This window comes from Micropterus salmoides, unplaced genomic scaffold, assembly GCF_014851395.1.
Source record: "Micropterus salmoides isolate LMB-PRFRI ecotype aquatic unplaced genomic scaffold, ASM1485139v1 Ms_hic_scaffold_23, whole genome shotgun sequence".
Taxonomy (NCBI): Eukaryota; Metazoa; Chordata; class Actinopteri; order Centrarchiformes; family Centrarchidae; genus Micropterus; species Micropterus salmoides.
The window spans coordinates 2,141,663-2,162,102 of record NW_024041484.1 but is presented as its reverse complement, the minus strand read 5'-3'; the positions used below and the strand labels follow the sequence as shown (position 1 = coordinate 2,162,102).

At 40.9% G+C, this 20,440-nt stretch overlaps 1 protein-coding gene across 4 annotated transcripts in view; it reads left to right on the top strand.

The window, feature by feature from the left end:
- Nucleotides 1–20,440, top strand: part of lmo3 (LIM domain only 3) — a 53,216-nt gene that overhangs the window by 1,430 nt on the left and 31,346 nt on the right. Inside the window, exons 2-3 of one of the 4 annotated variants that reach the window (XM_038739122.1) lie at nucleotides 1,040–1,288; nucleotides 5,054–5,267. In XM_038739122.1, the coding sequence (XP_038595050.1) occupies nucleotides 5,062–5,267 (206 nt within the window). In that variant the 5' untranslated portion in view covers nucleotides 1,040–1,288; nucleotides 5,054–5,061. Of the gene's footprint in view, nucleotides 1–933; nucleotides 1,289–1,574; nucleotides 1,900–5,053; nucleotides 5,268–20,440 lie in introns of those variants that run through there. The other 3 variants (XM_038739121.1, XM_038739124.1, XM_038739123.1) reach the window with 3 other exon arrangements.

Below are 20,440 nucleotides of genomic sequence, written 5' to 3'. Positions count from 1 at the left end.
ATCATGGCCGCATCCGTTCCAAACTTGCCGCTAATTCTTGCGGACTGAAGCAATGACAAGGTGAAGAATATTTCCATCGTTTAATTACAGGAATGATTTAAATGAATACTACGACGAGAGGCGATAATCAGTCCGGGCGACCACAGGGAGCTCGCGTGACGTTTGTGTGTGTGCGCGCGTGGAGACAGAAAGCCGGAGAACAGTGACCTCGGCGAAGACTGATTTAATTGCTCATATTAGATATGCTTCCTCTTTAATTGCACTCTATTTTTATTTTCTCAGACTAGTCTGTCATTGATATGAACGAAAAACACCATGGTGACTAAAAATACAGGCTGAATGAGCAGACGGTCAACAGACACTCTTTGTGCTCCTTTGCAGGTGCATTCACTGGCCCGCCCAATAAACTTGACAGTACTCTTTGAGTAATCTTAAATCTAAAACATGAAACTATTTGTCTGACTGCAATAAATTCATGATTTACATCATGTCATAATGCGGTGATTGCTTCTCATTAGTCTTTGTTTTGACTGGTGTTTGGCCTGAAGTCACCTCTCCACTGTGCTCCTGTTCAAACGGACTTGACTGTATTTCCATTTAACAATAACTCTTTGGACACTGCTGTTGTTCTGAATAATCTCTGGTGCCATTTGTGGAGGCCAGATGTCAGTCAGGTGTCAAAGGGAACGCGTATTGCCCGTGTAATAATGTAGGTCTACACCTTAAATTAAAGAAATGTCAGAAACCACTTATCCTGACGACCAAACTGTTCTGCACCTCTAAACGAACCCAGCTGTATTTCTGTCTACAATGTACCCTAATGAGCACCGTGCATCTGCACGCACCCGCGGCTCAAAGACTAGAGGACGTTGGACAAAGTGGGTGTTGCGGGGGCGCGCACGTGGTGCATGCTCTCCGTTATAGTGGAGCGGCTGGTAATAAGTGAATGACCTTATCGTGGCGGTGTAATGCCTCATCGGTGAGGGATTGGGGGTTTGGAGATAATAAAGCTTGACTTCTCCTGTCTCTCGCCACTCAGTCGCTGACGCATGGGGACGCCGGCCTGATCCCGCACTCTCCCTGCATGCTCCACGGCCGGCGGATGGACACCTGTAGCTGGGTGGTATCCTACAAACTGTTTGCTCGGATCCATGTGGAGCTCATTATTTCCATCCTGAAGATCAGTGCGGTGCCATGATTTCGGTTTGGTGAACTTTTTCTGCTCAAAGGGGATCTGTAGCTAGAACCCACTGCTGGAGTTCAGGTTCTGCTTAACTTGCTGAGAAAGGTGAGTGAGCTGGAGACAAGTAATGTTACTTGGCATTTTTGCTGAAAGGCTGAAATTAATTTAAATTTCGAGTGCAATTTGAAAAATAGCGTATGTGTGAGTGAACACTGGGAGTTATGGAAGAGCAGGTTAATTGTTCCTGTGGTGCTGCTGGGAGACCTTCCTTCTGTGTGCACAATGCCTGGTGGCACGTCAAAACGCTGATTAGCGAAGCAGCGTGCAGCAGGAGCCGCTGCGTTAGGTGACCAGTAGGATTAGATGGTCGCTGCGCCGCGGAGGGGAAGCATCTCGTCGTCCTGTCATTCGCTGCCTGCACCTCTCTGCACATGCAGCTCTAGTCATAGATAAACGTGCTCTCTCACACACGCCGTGTGACGCCCGACGGCAGCGAACATCTCGCTCTAGCTCCTCCGCCTGCGTTTTGTTGGCCGGTGTTCCCCCCTTCTTTTCATTCCTCTCTGGTTGCCGTGGTGGATTGTTCCCCTTTAACAAAGCCCGATCCCAGCCTGCCTGCAGACAGCTGCTCTCTGGACCAGGCGGCTCCGGGTTGCATGGTGGTGCTTCGGCTGCTTCAGCGGTTCAACAAATGCAGAAAAGGGAGAAAAGTTTCGGTAAGATGCTTACTTTGCGCTTTGGCTTGTATGAACGGCACGGTGTGTGTGTTTAGTGTGCTCTGCGACGACAAGTTACAGCATCTCTGCGTCGATGGCGACCAGATCTGACCTGCTGCTGCTCTTACCTGATCCATTATTCCACCCGTTAACCTGATAACCTTTCACTAATACATTAAAGACATAAGCTTTAACGTTATGTTAGCGACCACACAGCTGCTGTGGGTGCATAACGGCTCCAGTCTCTGTGCCTGTGAAAGCTGCATGGCAAATTGAGTCTCTGTATTAAATCAGTTATTGGCCTTTACCAGCACTCCGCTACCATGGCAACAGTAATTAAACTGATTTGGTGAAATGTCAGCATCGCGCTGCCGAACAGCTGGGACTGAAATAGCAGGCTATTCTCCGCTCCAGCCCTCCGTCATCCTCCATCCGCTCTGAGCTTAGATGATGATACATGTTGCGGGGGACGCGCAGCGGCAGCAGCCCAGAGAGAGAGAGGGAGAGAGAGGGAGATGGGGGGGGGGGGGGGGGGGGATAGAGGGAAAAGAGTGGAAATGAGGAAAGGGAGGATACGAGCCAGCGCGCAAACAAAACAGATATCATTAGGGCTCCGAGCAGCTGTGATTTCCTTTCCATTATTGAAAATGAAGCTTTTGTTCAGCCCACCCTCCCCCCAGTTGATTGCACAGTAAAAGGGGAGTCGAAACTCTTACCTCTTTTGGCTTGGTAATGAGTACCGGGCACTTTGTAGTGTTAACGAGGCTGGATGGATCAGTGCAGCGGAAAGCAGCCGCGCGCCCCGCTCTCTAAATCCAGCCAATTAACAAACCAACAGCCCCAACGCACGAGCTGAGCTGCCCACCGCAACTTGTTTGATACTGTCTCTGCAAACGAGTTCTTACTGAAAATGTATTCGGTTATATAGACTGTATTTCAGTCTGTGTTGTGACAAATGTTTGAGTTAAAGGATCGTACCAGTGTGCATGTGTTAAAACCCATTTAATACAGCTCATGTATTTTCCTCACTGTTACTGAAACTTAGATTATTCCTAACGTGAGAGTTTATTACCAGTTTATTAATTTACAACATGAATTTGTAACCTGCAGAAACGTAAATCCTTCTTGAGGTTGTTATTCTGTCCCGGTGAACATCAGGTTCGAGTTCGTGTTGTTTGGTCTGTTCAGATCAGTCTGTGCTTACAACTGCATTCACACATAGCAATAATAATAGGTGAATGTGATCAGAGCCTTCTAGCAAAAGAGAGGCTTCTCAGTGAAGCTCCCCTGAATAAATAAAAGTAAAAAATAAATTTAAAAAAAGTGCTGCTGAGATGGATCAGCGGTAAAGTTTCTGCAGTTAAGTTCAGTGAAATGAAACCACTGCCTTCCAGGAAGGAAGAAAAAAAAAACATCCAAAAAAGTAAAACACTGCAACACCATTCTCCAAATGGTCAGCTATGATTAGATTAGCAGCTAACGGGCTAAACATCAAACACTGTTCTGGAAAGGCTGCAGACTGAGAAGGATCAGTAGCCTAAATGAATTTGCCTACTAACATTTTTGATGTAAAATGGTTAAAAAAAAGTTTCAGTAGCCTATTTAAAAATGACAAAAGCTACAACTATAACTTAAGAATTACTGAGCGTGTGTGTGTGCCTGCGTGTGGTGAATGGGGGACAAAGGGGAGTGGGGGTGTGCCTCTCCTCGGGGAATGGTTGGAGAATACTAATTCCAGCCTGGTGCGAGGCCACATTGTCCCCCTCTTCTCTCCACCAGTGGGCCAACAAAGGCTTTCTCTAGTCAGCGCAGGCCAAACAATACGGCCCGCTGCAAAGCCCCTCGCCTGTAGCCACGCCCCTTTAAGCACAGAGGAGGTCAACGAAAAAAAAAATGTCCAGGAAGAAACGTGAAACTGTGGCTTTGTGTCTTTGTGGGCAGCTTGTTGGGCTCACAACATTTAAACAGTGACTGCTGTTACTGTTGTCTGCTGATCACTGAACAGCCTGCTTTCTCTTCTTCTTCTTTGTCACAATCAGCCTATTGCTGTTAAATGAACTATTGCTTAAATGTTACTTTAAATGGTTACTGTAACATTAATATTTATTGGGGTTATTTCCCATAACAGTACTATTGCTGTATGTTTTCTTCATTTAACAATAGCATTACCGTCACATCTGCTTTCGTTTTTATTATTTAAATATGACAACATATAGGTCAAACATTTTTGTTAAGGCCAGATCGATGCAGAGCTCTCTCTCCTCAAACTATTTATCCATACAAAGTAGCATGCAATTAGTGTGTTTTGTTTCTTTACAGACCAAAGACTACATTCTCCTTTCTGAGTAACGTGCTAAACTGTGAAATCCGCTGTTTCAGTCTTTGTATTTCCATCACCATTAAACACCTAGTGATTTCTAGTGTGCATACTGACATTTTCTTGCTACACTTCATTTTGTTACATTACATCACAAGTGTGAGCACAGTACAAACTCACAACCACCTCCAACAGCCAAAATGTTTTAAAAAGTAGTTTTTGAGTTTGTTTCCTAAGCTGTCTCATTACTTACACATTTGTTTTTTAGAACGGCCTACTGACATTTTGAGTACACCTAATTTTGTCCCTTTTCCAGTGTGAACCCTCTACATACTCAAAACATTCAGAGCATGTGTAGTCTGGAATTGGGAGACAGCTCTGCATACTCATGGTCATTAATGTATCATGGTTTGAGACCCTCAGTTAAGATTTTAATCCATATTTTTGTACCAATTTATTTTCACTCTTAACATGCTGAAAATGCCTACAAAGATTGAATAATACCTAATTTGCATTTGGTTAAATTCTCAATTTAGAAATATAGGAAGTTTATTTTCACTTGTGTCTTATTTCATGTGAGTGTTATTTAAATTTTTTGTTAAATACACAAATACTGTGCTTATTCCACCACTACTGATTAAAGATGGAGGAGTGCAATGAAAACAAGTGAGAAACTGTATTTTGCTGTCCTTGACAATGAAGCTGATGTGTAGGCCTATCTGCCCATTTATCCATCATTTCAGTTTTCTAGTCAGCCAAACAGAACGTTTTCTTCCTCCTCAGTCAGTGTGCCTGTGTTCAATGAGTGTTTGAAGCCTCTCTCTCTGCTTCTCCCAGGTATACAAATGCTCTCCGTCCAGCCGGACACCAAGCCGAAAGGCTGTGCCGGCTGCAACCGGAAGATCAAGGACCGCTACCTGCTGAAGGCCCTCGATAAGTACTGGCATGAAGACTGCCTCAAGTGTGCCTGCTGTGACTGCCGGTTGGGCGAGGTGGGCTCCACGCTCTACACCAAAGCCAACCTCATCCTGTGCCGAAGAGACTACCTACGGTAAGACAGCCGACATCTTCATAGCGTCTGTGTGACGCTCTACAAACCAGGCTGGTCACAGTGTGTACAGGGGTGAAATCCACTTTACACACATTAAAAGCTCCCTTTTATTTTGTGGAATGGCACACAGTGTGATTTATTTTTAACAAGAAGGATTTCATTTGGTTTTGGCCTGGGACCTTATTTAAGGCCTCTGATTTTGCCACAACCCAGCAATCAGAAAGTGAGAAATTTAAGATGTAAATTATGGTATAGAATTAGTTTACTATTTCCAGTTTTTAATTAGTTACATTTGTGTACATTTTGTTGTTATCTTTTCATTCTTGTTTTTTTTTGTTTAATTAGCAAAAATCACTGTAACTGTCTGTGGAGTCTCATGGAACACCATTTCCATAAATTGCATTTTTGTACTGTTTCCATTTATCTGCCTTCAAAAATCTCTAATTAGCTTCAAACACGGTTGTTATGGCACCCTTTTTCAGGACCACCAGGGCTGTTTGAAAATGAAGAAACATTTGTTGTAAATAGCATAGGTTTGTTTTGAAAAATCCAACTATGTACTTAAAACAGTATTAGTGTAAGTAATAATACTTTTACTAATAAAAAAGGCAAAAATTGATCATCTGAAAATCTGAACATTTACCCACTTTCCTCAGTTTTCATTCCAGTCAAGCCATGCCATGTGTCAGGGGTCACATCAAGAATGTGATTGATTCTCAAAAGAAAGCACCACAAGCAATAAATAACATAGGGAACTCTTTCAATTTACAGTAGCGAAAACAAACTCTTTTTAGCCTCTTTCCTGTTTCAGGAGACCAAACTTGATGTTCCACTAGCAAAATGCAAGGAGTCGTCATCAAGATAACTCCCACACACAGGAACAGCACTTTGGCCAGTTAATTGATTTTGCATAACCCTTTGTTACAGTGACTAGAATATCATCATTTTATTGGGCCTGATAGGATTAATTAATTATTGGCAAAGTATTATGTTTTTAGGTTTTGTCCATCCATCCCTCCGTCCCATTCTCGTAAACGTAGTATCTCAGGAACGCCGTGAGGGAATGTCTTTAAATTTGGCACGTTTGAAACATCCATTTGTACTCAGGGATGAACTGATTAGAATTTGGTAGTCAAAGGTCATTTCATTCAGTCTGAATAAAATGAGACCTGCCTGTCTACCTGCCTGTCTATGCGCACTCTGCCCATGCACTCACTGTGCATGAACATGTTTGGTCGAGTGGCTTTTTAGGGAGGCTTGAAGGGAGGGGGTGGGATTTTTTCAGTTGGACACTTTAAAATCTAGCTGTCTCTTGCTAGTCCTCCAGTGTTGCCTATACCCCAACTTTAAATCAACTGAGTTAGAGCTTTTGCATTTTACCTTTGTTTTACCTACACTGAATTGATATTACTTGCTGGAATAGAGTTCACTCACTTAGTGATTGCCTGGAACAGAATGTATACATTAAACATCCTGTTTATTTGCAGGAGTACAGTGTGTTTTATAGACCGGCATTACGGTTTATCACTGTCATTATCAGTTAGCAAGTTGATATTAAAGTAAATGTTTAGATCCTATATTGTACCGTGATCGTTAGTTTATTATCTAAACAAATTCTAAAGGGTAGCCTCACTTCTGTATATTAAATTACAAGATTAAAACTCATTTGATTGACAGGTCTTTTAATAGTAAATAGGTCATTTCATACCAACACTAAACTACTACTTTACTTTGCATCCGTAACTATTGTTTTCTAAAATTACCGTCATTCAACAAACCCCGATTTAGCTTTCATATCCTGTTTTTACTGACACTTATTTCTTAAACATTATCACAGAAATCATGTCTCCTCATTGACACGTCATTATTACATATTTTTGAAAGCACAATAAGTTGTTGTTTTTTTAAACAAAGCTGGTTAAGATTATTTTCTGTCTATAAGTACAAGATCACTTTTCTCCTCAGAGCTGCCAGTGTTGTGGTGGTCACACTGAGGACTGCTGAGAGACAAATAGCTGTTGGCTATTGCTTGCATAAAGTTGTTTACATAAGAAATTCATTTTTAGTTTATGTAGGTGTTGAGAATTAGGGTATAAATGATGTCTTTATTTATAAAGATTTATATTATTTATATTATTAATTGTAACTATTATTTTGTAATTCCTAATATAGTTTAACAAAGTGTTAAAGTTACCATAATTAAATTAATAACTATAACCAAAGAGGTTAGATAGAAGAGGTTGGAGAAATATTATTATGCAACATAAAAGAAAGCAGCATGTATATACACAGGCATTTATTTAGAAGATAAACTAAAGGACACAAGATGAAACCTAACTGAAATGCACTAAACTAAGGTGTGTGTGTGTGTGTGTGTGTGTGCGCCTAAAAGAACATGCATCAGTTTCTGTGATCTGCACTGTATGTTCAGCATCCACAAGCATGAACACATGTGTAGCAGACAAAGAACGCACATGAAGCGGCAGCTTTAAAGGTCCTTCTCTGCGGGTGTGGTTGTGTTAAAGGCCAAATTAGAAGTATGTGCATGTCATCCGTGTTGGATAATAGTGCCAAGTTAAAAGGGGTTAGATGCAAGAGCTCGGTCTGTGTGGAGCATAACATTACTTACATTAACATTGGCTGAGGACAGTTACAATAATAACATCATGTTTACTATGAAATGATCACAATGATAAAACTCAGTGAAAAACACATCAGTATAGGCTATGTGGACTGATCAAAAGCTAAACAGTCCTGTGCTTAGTCAAGTAATGGATCCCTGTCAAGCTACGTGAAGCTATGCACAAGTACGTTACTAGTCCATAAAGGAAGAAACGTTTCTTTGGCATGCTAGTTGTTAGCTGGATTATCAACCTACTCACTGACTTGACTCCAACTCTCACACTAGCTGAGCATGCAGTCAGGTGTTGATGGACCATTTGAAACACTTTTCAAGTATTGGCCTCAATCTACTGGTTTTGATGCACATTTTCACACAGAAAAACATCACAAAACATGAAAACAAATCTAGTAATGTGACAGCAGCTGGAGCTCTGGGTAGTGAGGGTCATCCATTAATCAGAAGGTTGGTGTTTTGATACCTGGCTACCCCTGTCCACATGTTAAATTGTCCTTGAGCAAAACACAGAAACCCAAATTGCTCCCAGTGTGTGTATGTTAGGGGGAAAATGTAAGTTCCCCAAGGATAAAGTGTCTACCAAAAACTATATTGGGTGGAAAGCAAAAAAAAGAAAAGCTGATGAAAGCATGATGTGCCACAGTAACAGGTGCTCTCTTAATGATGCATGGATGAATTACTGGATGGACCTACCAGGCACCGGCCCCCGGGCAGTTTGAAGTGACAAGAAGATCTATGTTGTTGAATATTGTTGAATAATAGTTCTGCATCTTCCCATTCCCAGTGCAATCTAATATTTATTCATATCCGGTTTAGTTCATTTTTTCCACACAGCTCACTGTGCATACTTTGGCTACAGTAAGCCTATGATAAAATTAGTAAAGCACCTTAAATGTTTGACTGCAGAGTAACTTTGCTTTAAGATTTCCTTTTGTGGTTTATGATAATGTTTGAGGTATAGAGTCCTATAATATTTTTAGATTATATTTAATTGTGTCAGTTTTCCTTTCCACAAGCCAAACATCAAGGGGGTTACATTAAATTCCTTCCCAGGACTTTTTGGCCTGTACAGAAGCTTCATGTGTTTAATGTTTTGTTTGCAGCGTTCAGTTTAACTACTGTTTAGGGGAATTTGAAATCTTACTGATGTGAATCATCCTAGTACGCTCTCGCTCTCTTTTTGTTCTTCACACTTGTAGACAGACCAAATATTTACCTAGTTCCAGTGATCATCTTAAAACTACTGTTTCTCCATCACCGTGAACACACACTGTAGTTTATTTTGACTCAGTCCCACGTACACTGTCCTGCTGGCCCAAATACTCACAGAGCACCACATGTGGATTAAACCACCATTGGAAATAGTCCCTAAAAATGCACTATTTCCTCCTGTTTGAGTAACAAAATACAGAATGGGGCCAGACTTATCCTTTAGTGCAGTCCATGGATATGATAGGTTAGTGTCTTATTGTGATGTCCACTGAAAATTGTCCATCTAGTGGCTGGTGGCTGCTGTGTAGCAGACCTTGAGAGCAAAAGCTGTGTGTGTCATCAGTGAATCAGTTCATGTGGACATTGTTTACTCAACACCAATGCATACAGTAGTAGCCGTGAGTCCGGGTGAGCATTTCTTAACAGGTGTGCAGGCTAAGAGGCAGACCAATTCCAACATGTTATTCTTTCATCTTCAAAGTTCAAGGTGACTGAATTGATTTGAAGCTCGCTATCACGCGAGTGGCCTGCCTGCGAATGCGCCCTGACATCTCCTCACTGCTGGCTAATGAATGGCAAATATAGCAAACCGCAGCACTCCACATCTGATCTGCAGAGCAACAAAGAAAGTCAGGCTCCATCACTGAGGCAATCAATGGCTGCAAGATCACAAAGCAAAACAATTTACACCCACATACACACACACACACGCTCCCTTAATCAAAAAGCAACCTCAAATATATTATTTCTACTTATGTTTATCTCAGTCTGTCAGCCCAGGTTGAAAAATAAGATGACTTCACATTTAGTCCATTTTTATATTCCATTGGCTTTAAAAATAAATGATTTGGGCCTTCATTATACACCTCCACCTCCTTCTCCAAGTCAATCATTTTCTGCTTAGCAGGGTGGCATGTTATTAGGCCTGACATAACCAGGGTTAATAGAATTCTTCAGGGGAATACAACCATGAGCGATATGGCCACCACCAGAGAAATAATAATCTATCGCAACACTTGCACACAAAAAACTGAAGGAAAAAAACAAATACGGGGAGAAAAAACTTCCCTGTGTGATCAAATATGATGTACAGAAAGGAATTTGTGTGTGTGTGTGTAACCAAGCAATCCCATCATAAACCTGCGCCTGCAAACATAATTACAGGTGTTATCTCCTAGAGCTTGATTTGTGCTTTGCTCTCTCTGAATATGGAGAAATGCAGTGGAGAACATTTTATCAACAAATGATCCCTTTGAAACCAAAGCTTCCATTGATGATACTGGTAATAGCGTGACACCACTGTTTATGCTGATGTGTGATTTTCACAGTACACAGTAAAAATGTTTGAAAGCCCAGAGGAGGGAGGAGAGCAGACAGACTGACACATTTAAGTTAAAAAACACAGAAAATGAAGACTGCGGCAGGGTAGCCTGCTGAGTGCCACCGCACACACAACGCCTGTGCTGGCTCCAAGGCCGGGTGCTGGCGTAAAAAAGCTGTTGGGCATCAGTTAATGGAAAACTGTAAATTCCAGGCATCCATTTTAAAGACAGCACCAGAAGAACACTTATTTATTTATCTATTCATTCATTTTTTTAATCCAACTTCAATTTTCCTCTACAGTGGTTTTACTAAGATTGTAAATGCAAGCAAACTCACAGAGCCGTCAACATGACTGGATTTATTAACGTTTGGAAAGCTGGCTATCAGTGAGAGATAACCAACATGTAGAGCATGGTTCAGTGTAATAACTTACATTTTTTCCTCCTTCAGAATCAACTTTGTAGTCCACAGCCACCTTGTATAACCATGTATGTAAATTTAAATGAAAAATGTATCTTTTTTCATCTGGCATCAGGCTTTTGGTCATTGTCAGTTTGTATGTTGGCGTGACTGTGACATCAAGTCAAGCTTTATCTCCAGGGACTGGCGGGGAGTGAAAAGAAAAGGCTCAGGCTGCTTGAGACTTTTCTTTATAGAAATCTCATTTAGCTACCTTTTTCCTTCTGAACATGTAGCAAAATAAAGTTTTCTTAGCTGTTACACACAAGGTCCAAGGAACTGGCCATGATCCAGATTTTAAATTGTTCACTGTTTTAAGATCAAACAGCGTAATTCTTCCCAAATTGTGTCTTGCGCTAATGGTGTACCAGTAGAGTACATACTGATAAACACATGTAGGTACAAGTGAATAATGTGGGGTACTATATAAGAATTTATACAGTATGTATTTTTAAACAGATGCCCACTCTGTTATCACAGAAAACAGTGTGACTGTTACTGAGGAACAAAGCTTGAACGGAAGATGGGGCAGTTCTACGCAGCCTTTTATTAATCTACTGAGATTAAGGATATTAAAAAATCATTATATTCTACTTTCCTACACTGGAGGGGAATAGCAAAATAAGGATAGGCAAACTCCATAGTTCCTAAGTAACTATGGAGTACATATGTATTTTTATTAGAGTTGCCTGATCTGCAGTTTTCCTGCTACATGTTGCTACGCGTTGAATCTTTTTTCCACTGGTTGTCTAGACCTATTGTGCATCCAAATTACATAAATAATATATAATACAAATTATTAAATGTATATTTATTTGTCATTCTGCAACACAAGACTAAGACTGGAAAATTAAAGTTGTAGCCCCTTCACGCTCCACACATCGACACTTTCCACCAATGTGGAATTAGTAGCTATGCTTACTTGGGTAATGTTAACTAACCATCATCTAGGTAGCTAGCCGCTAAACAGCTAAGAAATACATAGCTGGCTTTTAGATCTTTGGGTTTCAACACGCTGTTAAAACACAAAGAACTGCTTTGATATTAGGCAGTGGCTCAAAAGTGGTAACAGAACATGAGGTGGAGTGAGGAGTCTCACCTGAGAAAAAGAAGCTGCTTTGGAGTCTGGTGGTAGAACAGTAATTCTTTCTGTACCTCTTCCCAGAAGGCAGCAGGGTGAACAGGCTGTGGCTGGGTGGGTACTGTCCTTTAGTATCCTTTGGGCTCTGAAGGCTCCTCACCTCACCGCTATCACTGATGCTCAGGAGATGGGTACCGATGATCTTCTGTGCAGTTTTAATCACCCACTGCAGAGCCTTACTTTCTCCCATTTATACACATTCAGACACTGATGGCAGTGGCTGCCATGCAAGGTCCTTTAGGACACTTGAACAAGCAGAAAGGTGGAGCCGGGTATCAAGCCACCAACCTTCTGATTAGTGGACAACCCGCTTTACCTCCTGAGTCCCTAATCTATGTGATAACCATGTCAGGTTCTCTGTGATGCTGATTCCCAGGAACCTAAAACTGCCTACCTGCTCCACCTCAGCTCCACTGATGTAGACAGGAGTGTGTGTCTTTGTCTTCTTCCTAAAATCAATGATCAGCTCCTTGGTTTTGCTGACGTTGAGCAGTAGGCTGTAACAGTGTGCACCACTCTGCAAGATTGTCGATTTCCTCCTGATATGAATACTCATTGTTGTTTGTCATCCAGCTGATAATGGTAGCGTCATCTGCAAACTTCCTATGTGAGTTCTCTCCATCTCAGGGGATGTAGTTGCGGGTGTACTGCGTGAACAGGAGGGGGCTGAGCACACAGCACTGGGGGGCTGAGTGGAGGAGGTGCAATCCCAACTGTCTTGTGTCTGTTGGAGATGTAGTTGAGAGTTCATGATGACTGGGATGTTGTTCTTTATGTGCTTGAGAACCAGTTTCTCAGTACATAAGAATGGAATAGAGTCTGTTTGTTTGGGGTGGGGAGGTGTTTACATTGTGGCAACATTCATCTCTGCCACATTTCTTAATTTTCTGCCTTTAATTGATGGCATATTTTCAATATGTTACGTACACCTTCACTGTAAGCTTAAAGTGACATTAACATGATGTCTCTTTTTAAATGTTAAACAGACCTGCATTCATGTTAACAGTGAGGCTAAAATAATGTAGTGTGAATTTGACAACTGGACTTTGCAGTTCATATAACCCCAAGCCAGTTTCCCATATGTAGAGCTACAGCTAGCTAGCAATGTACACCAGCTGTATGTGTAGAGTTTGTTTGTGTGTCTTTGTATAACCGCTAACCATCTGACTGATCTCAGAACTCCAATTCAATCTAAATTCAAAATGTTATTTTGCTCCACACCCTTTTCCTTTCTTCTTCTCTATGTACTTGAATGATTTGGAGTCAATAAGCATCAAGATAAGCACACATTTTTTTGCAGTGGATGCATCTTTGCCTCAGCTTGTGCTGCAAATTCACATCCACTTGCATAATGATCATCAGTAGTAGTAGTAGTAATATTAGTATTAGTATTATCTCTAAAATTAGGTTCATATTCAGTCTGAACACTCCTTTAAAGTGACACAGCCAGAAGTAGGTATCAGATACTCAATTCAATTCAATCTAGCTTTATTGGCATGAATGTAAAACAACAATATTGCCAAAGCTACAAATAAATGACAAAAGAACAATTCATTTTATACAGTTCATTAATCACTATAAAAAAAATAATAGTATATTAAAAATAAAGTAAATAAAACAGTTAAAGTGTGTGTGTGTGTGTGTGTGTGTGTGTGTGTGTGTGTGTGTGTGTGTGTGTGTTGAAAAAATTTAAAATATTAAAATAAAATAAATCAATAAAACTGTAAACATGTGTGTGAGTGTGTGTATATTAATAGAGAAAAAAATCAGAATGAAATGTGAGATTGACAATTATTATATTTAGGAGTCTATTCCCACTGGTTGTCTTCAGTTTGTGGTATGAGGAGATATATTTTGCTGCAATTATTTGACATTTGGGCAGTTCGGGGAGTTTCTGTTTGTCTGATATAAATTCGAATTTGTACTCAATCCCTGTACACTTTGAAGGTGGCGGTTGTGGTCATCTTGAATTCATGTCCAATACAAAGCTATCACAGCAGAATAGGGATGTAAGTAGGTATGAAAATGCCTTTAAAACCACTCGTACAGCTCATTACGGCTCAGTATGCTCATTATGTTCCACACACCCACAGTTAGACCACAACATGGCTAAAGCTAGCTGTGGAGTTGTGAGGAGAGCAATAGCATGGCATAGAAGTAACATATATTTTTTCAAGGTACAAGGTAGTTTATTAGTCATTACAAGGCTGCACAACAAAACAAAATTTGGAGTTCCTTCATGCTACACACACAACATATAATCAAGTGTAGGCCTAAATTAAAATATGGTAACATATAATATAAAATTAAATAAAAACAATATATACAGTTATTTATATACATATATGCATACATGTATACACCCCAAACATTCCACAGTGTATTTTCTGAATTTGCATCTGGGGTGAAAGTAAACAGCAGCAACCAGATGATAATATCAAAGTTTCATCTTTACAATAAACAGTCTGACTTTTGGGAAACAGAGTCCATCTTGACTGCGTTTGTGCACCAAGCATCATCGATGTAAAACACATCCACTTCCTCTCATCTTGCCGGAGTCTTGCTCTGACAGCTCGGAACGTGGACCATCTGCCGAGTGCTTGATCTGGGATGTTGATGGGGCAGGACTCTATAAGGATGTGGTCACAACAGTCTGTGAATTCCGTTGTCTGGTCAACATGATCAATATACCCCATTTTGTCCAGACCGGCTCTTTAGGAGCAGAATTCAGTCCAGCATGGCTCCTCTCCTGGCTGTCTTTCCTCTCCTCTGAGCGATCACCGCACCCGCTGTGGTGCCTGGTCCTGTTGTTTGGGCCGGGTGGACCGTGGTCTGCTGCTCTTTAATCCAAAAACCCCGCCTTCATGTTCCAATGACTGTATTTATGTCAGAGGTAACACGTGTTTTGGCAATAAAGCCGGAAAAAAAGCTGATAAAAAGCTTAAGTGTAGCGAAGTTTGAAGGAGCAGCCGGCTGCTGCTTCTACAAGCGCTGCCAGTTGCCATAGCAAAGTAACATACAAGATAACATTATAAACTTTTTGGAACATACATAGCATATAGAAGGAAGGCATAACTAATTATTGGAGTCACTTGTAATTGACATCAATCCAAACTGAATGCCACTATGAAGGACTAAACCGCAAGCTTTGAACGCTGTCCTTTTAGGCCTCCAGGAATGCTACACTAACTGTACACTGACTAATGGAGCTTAAGTGATGTCAGAGCAACTGGATACACCAATAGTGGCTGGTTATGAAAAATAAAATCTCCCCCCACAAAAGAGATAGAAAGAAGCAAGAGAGTAGTCACTGTCAATTAAATGGTGATTCAGCATGAATATCAGGCTAAAGACACAGCTTAGATCTGCCCAAATTACACACAGCCTCATTCTAGATTAGACTTGAGAACAAGCTAGATCACTCATTATTAAGGCGTCGATGGATGATAAACAGCTCCACAGAGAGTTGGAAGCCCGTGATTTTAGAGTAGCCACTGCACAACACTGCTCACTTGACGATAGCCATGCTCCAGGGAGATTTGCAGGAAGCCTGGTGTAGTTTGTCATCAGCTTTCTCCGCCAAGATTCTCTGCAGGCTGAAAGATTCAGGCCAGCTCCTCTTTGACTAGCTCAGATGCTCAGCTGTTCTCCAACTAACACTGAAGGGCACAAGGACAACCTTAGCCAGGCCGCTGGTCGATGACACAAGGGCTTACTTTTCTTCAGCTGCTCAGTGTAGAGTCACTTAGAGAGTTGAACCTTTGCAGTGCTTTTAGTCAATTCTGCTGATCATTTCTAAAGCATGCAGTTGTGTTGTATTTGTTTGTGTTTTTCTTACAGTTATGCAGAAAGGGAGGTAGATGGGTAGCAACGTTTATGTAAGAGACTCGGCACCTGTAACCACCTGATTTATTGCATGTCCTTAACCATAGTTATTGTGCCACCACAGTCAGGATCTTTCCCCTAAACATACTATAACTGTTTTGTGCAGATATTGTACAAATAAAAAAATCTTATAAACAATGCCATTGAACATTGATTTGTTCTGTCTGTCAATAGGGTCACTGGTAAATGTCATGTTTGCTTTTTCCATTATCAGTGTGTGGCAATCCAGTTATAGGTGCAGGTTATTTTTTAAATTGTGTCCTGCATTACCGCACAACGATAACTTCAGTCTGTCATAAAAGAATAGCAGCCATGATCATACTCAAGCACATGTATACTGGAAGTCTCAAAGTTAATTCATATGCTTTATACAAATAGACAGAAATCAGTGGCTGTGTGGAAAGTATGTGGTAAAATGATTTTAAATATCTGAATTACTAGGCACCCTGGAAAATGATAGGCAGTAATGTGTGTAAAATAAGTGTGATTTGTAAATGGTCCTCTTTGAGGGGTGCATTGGCTCAGTGCAGGACAAACTGTATATAAGTGAGGGTTTGGTTCAAAACTCTGGTTTGTGTAGAATTCTGAGTTTGAGAAATAATTCATTTTTGTCACCCACCCTTTTACATGCTTTTACATGCTCAGATAATTTTTACTGCTTTTGGGACCACTTAAGTTGAGTCTGAGACTAGACCGTTTTTGAGTGAAATGAGGTCAAGTCTGAGTCTAAACACAGAAAAGTGCAAGTTACATGTCAAAACAGCCATGAGACAAAGTGAGAGATAAAGAATTATGTCTAGGCTGGACTTGACTGCTAAAAAGCCACGGGTGTTCAGGAAGTAAAATTAAACTACCTTGATTTAGGCAAGAAACAAAACAGAAGTAGATAACCAGTTTTTGATTTATAATAAGAAACCAAGAATGGAAGGCCGCAGGAGAAGTGCTCTGTAAATCAAGGAGAACTGATTAATGGTAGCTGGCTGATGGACCTGTTTAGCTTAATGTGTCCTCTTCACTCCCTTGTTTAAAGGCTGTAAGGTCAACTTTAGTGAGGATGTTTCTTTCTTTCTTTCTGTCTTTCTTTCTTATTTTCTTTCTTTCTCTTTTTCTTTTTTGGAGGAGAAAGGGGAGGGTTTAGTTTTTTTTGAAAGATGTGGTTGTCTAAAAGGTTACAGCGCCTGCTGTGCCAGTGAATGCCACCATCATTACTTACTCTGTCCTTGTGCCTTGCCACATTTTTGTTTTTCTTTGGCGCAACAGCAGCAGAACACATTCTGTTAATGGCTGCAGTTTGAAATATAAAATTCTAGTCAGTCACATGACAGACCAACAGGCTTCAGCTCCTCCACTTTTTAATGGATGAGCTGATTTGATTTCTCAAATTAAGTGCATTTCCCATTTATTTAAGGCATTATCCTTTATTAGGGTATGTTAATTGGCACAAACTTACCCTAAGGTTAAATCTTAAAACTGTTATACAGAGGTCTTCATCTTTAACTCAAAGATAGATTCCTCTTTGGACAAAATGATTTTTGAGGCCACAAAAAGAAGCAGTCTTTTTTGAATCCCTTGAGCACTTGAGGGGTAGAATTTGCCTGGAATGCGTTGGTTCATTCAGGCTCCAGATTGAGTCCTGTCTCCGCTGCTTGTTATTACAATAGAGCACTCAGCATGCACAAAGGACCTCTCCTGCTGAAGCTTTTAATGGGACTTATAGCTGGAGAATGCAGCACTCAGTCTGTCAGCCTTGCCACTTTACCTTCTTATTCCTTCATCTTTCTCAAACACACACACAGCTTACCTCTCCATCTTCCTCTTAAGTCTCAATTCTCTTGGCCTTCTTTGATGCTGCTAATCAGGCTCTCCATCACTTTAGAGGGGCCATCGATGATTACCTGATTCTAATTACATACAAGGGGGACACTTTGTTTGATGTCTATTGTGTGTTTCTCCCTCTGGCTTCCTATAGCAATACCCCCACCGACCCACCCCCCTTCCCCAGAGACTCCTCTGTATGATGCTAGACATACATGCAGCAGTGAGGCGGCATCAGCGCTACAAGGTGAACTATTCCCCGGCACGTGTTATTATTAATGACTGCCAGAGAGCGGGGTCACCCAAGACAACTCCTTGAAAAGAACCCCGGGTGAGGCAAGTAGGTCGCAGCTGGGTGTGTTGTAAAACAATACCCACCTTCTCCCTGAGGAGACACACTGCTTAAAGCAAGAATAATGCATAGGGGAGAGAGGGGAGAGCCGCGCAGCCACATATTTCGGCCGTGAAAAATTAAGATGTCACCACCTGGCGCTTTTAAGTGTACCTTTACCACTGAGCTGAAGGTATTAGAATTTGAATAGGTCGGGGTTATAACTTTTCTCCGTCTCTTTCTCTGCACCCCTGCTTTGCCGTTAAACTTCTGATGGCAGTGTTAAATTATAATTAGTTGAGTTTAGTTGGGTGGTGAGTGCACCGTGAGGAGCAGAGATGAAAATGGGACAAACGCTAATCACCAGTCAAATGACTGGACATCTCTAGTTAATGGGATTCATGGTGGTTTTAGCAGTGCAGCACAAGTTCAGTGAAAATACAGTGGTTGTGATTTAAGGTTTGAAACATCTCCCCTTATGAGTAAATACATGGCAACATGGGTTGTTTTTTATTTTTTATCCAAAGCAGGGAAATGTTTTTCACCCTGAAATTGCTTTCCAGCATGGCTAATACCAAAATGTAGTATATCTGTATTCCCACATGTTCCTGTTCCTTTTACAAATTTCTTTTGACCAAGGGAGGTATGTGACTACAATTTCTTCCCTCTGACCTTTTCATGAGCTTTGTTGAGGCCTCACTCAGTTTGCATACGTCACAAATCTAGCTTTAACGTCCTTGACACTACGGCACAATTCAGCCCTCCATTTCTCCAAACGAAATTGGTTTTGGTGGGGTCAATGTTCACAGTGTGGTCTATGTTATGATTTGATCTGATCTGTGCTGAGGAATAGAATGGGGTAATTCTCCCCACGCAGCTATCAGACCTATAGCTTTGTATTTTCATGCCTCTGTATAAAGGTCTAAAATTGCTGCATGACTTCCTCCTATTTGTTTTGGGGTTCTGAAAGGAGCTGAGATGTCTCCTCCTGCAGGGATTCCTCCCGCACGGTCAGTAAGAGGAGAGAGGAGAGTTCAGGCTGTTACATATGGAGTGAAATTAGACTCAAAATGGTCACAAATGTGTATAACATGATCTACTACGCTATAAATAAGATTTACAAATGTATACAATGATTTGTGCATAATTACAAATATACATTTTACAATCCACGCACAAATACCAAGCAATTTCAATACATGTAGGCAAAATGTGACCCAGGGAAAGAATATGATGAATACAAATTTGTTATAGCCCATACATAATTTAAACCCTCATACAGTTACTGTGGAATGCATACTTGTAGAAAAACAGTCAACAAGTTAGAAAATAGAATAACTTGGTATAACTTAACATCTGTGCAGTGCAGTTTTATTCTTATAGTACAAAAACGATACAAAACTGGTTGGCTAAAGGGCCTTAAGCAGCCACTTGTGTGCCTGAAATCCTGAAAACCATTGTGTTTACCTCTGCTCTCCCTCCAGATAATAATAAACATGTACATACCCAAAGAAGCTGGATATTCTACTATGCCATTTTTTTGTGCGCCATTAAGCTTCAATGACACTAACCTGTTCTGCAGATTTTACATTAAATGCTTAACAAAGAAAGGGATTAACATACTGAAAGGCTGTGTTTCACTGACAGTAGCATAACACAAATCGAGGAAAGGTCAAAGTAGAATTCAAAGTCTCTCTAATTTATGGTTTAATTTGAATCCCTGAAGTTTCTTGTCACGTTTTCATGTCATGTTTTATGATACTTTTGTAGATGAGGTGGTCATTCTAACAATTCTCAATAGCTTTTATACAAGTCACTGAACAGTTTGGGCTTAAATCATTCATCAGTATTGACTCTATAATATGATGTATGCATTGGTAAAAGTCAAGTCATGCCGTACGCCCATAAATGACAGAACTCTGTTTTGAAGTTTAAAGAGAAATAGAAAGCATCCAGCCTGGAAACATTACAAACTGGCATGGAATGTGCACGGCTCAGAACCGAAGGCCTCTGCAGCGGGTAACCGCCCAGAACATCATAGATACGCATCTTCCAAGCATCAGTGATATCGGAGAGATGGGGTGTCTGTGCAGAGCCTAAAGGATACTAAAGGACAGTACCCACCCAGCCACAGCCCGTTCACCCTGCTGCCTTCTGGGAAGTGACAAAGAAGTCTCCACTTGCCATACCACCTGACTACAGAGCAGTTTCTTTCCTTAGGCTGTGAGACTAGTCCATTTATCACGCGCACATAAATAATGGTTTTCTGTTTTGTTGTTTTTGTATGTAGCATGAAGGGCCTACAGCAGGCATTTTGTTGCACAGCCACAGAATGGCTTTTATAAGAAGTGGGCGTAGCCACCGTGATG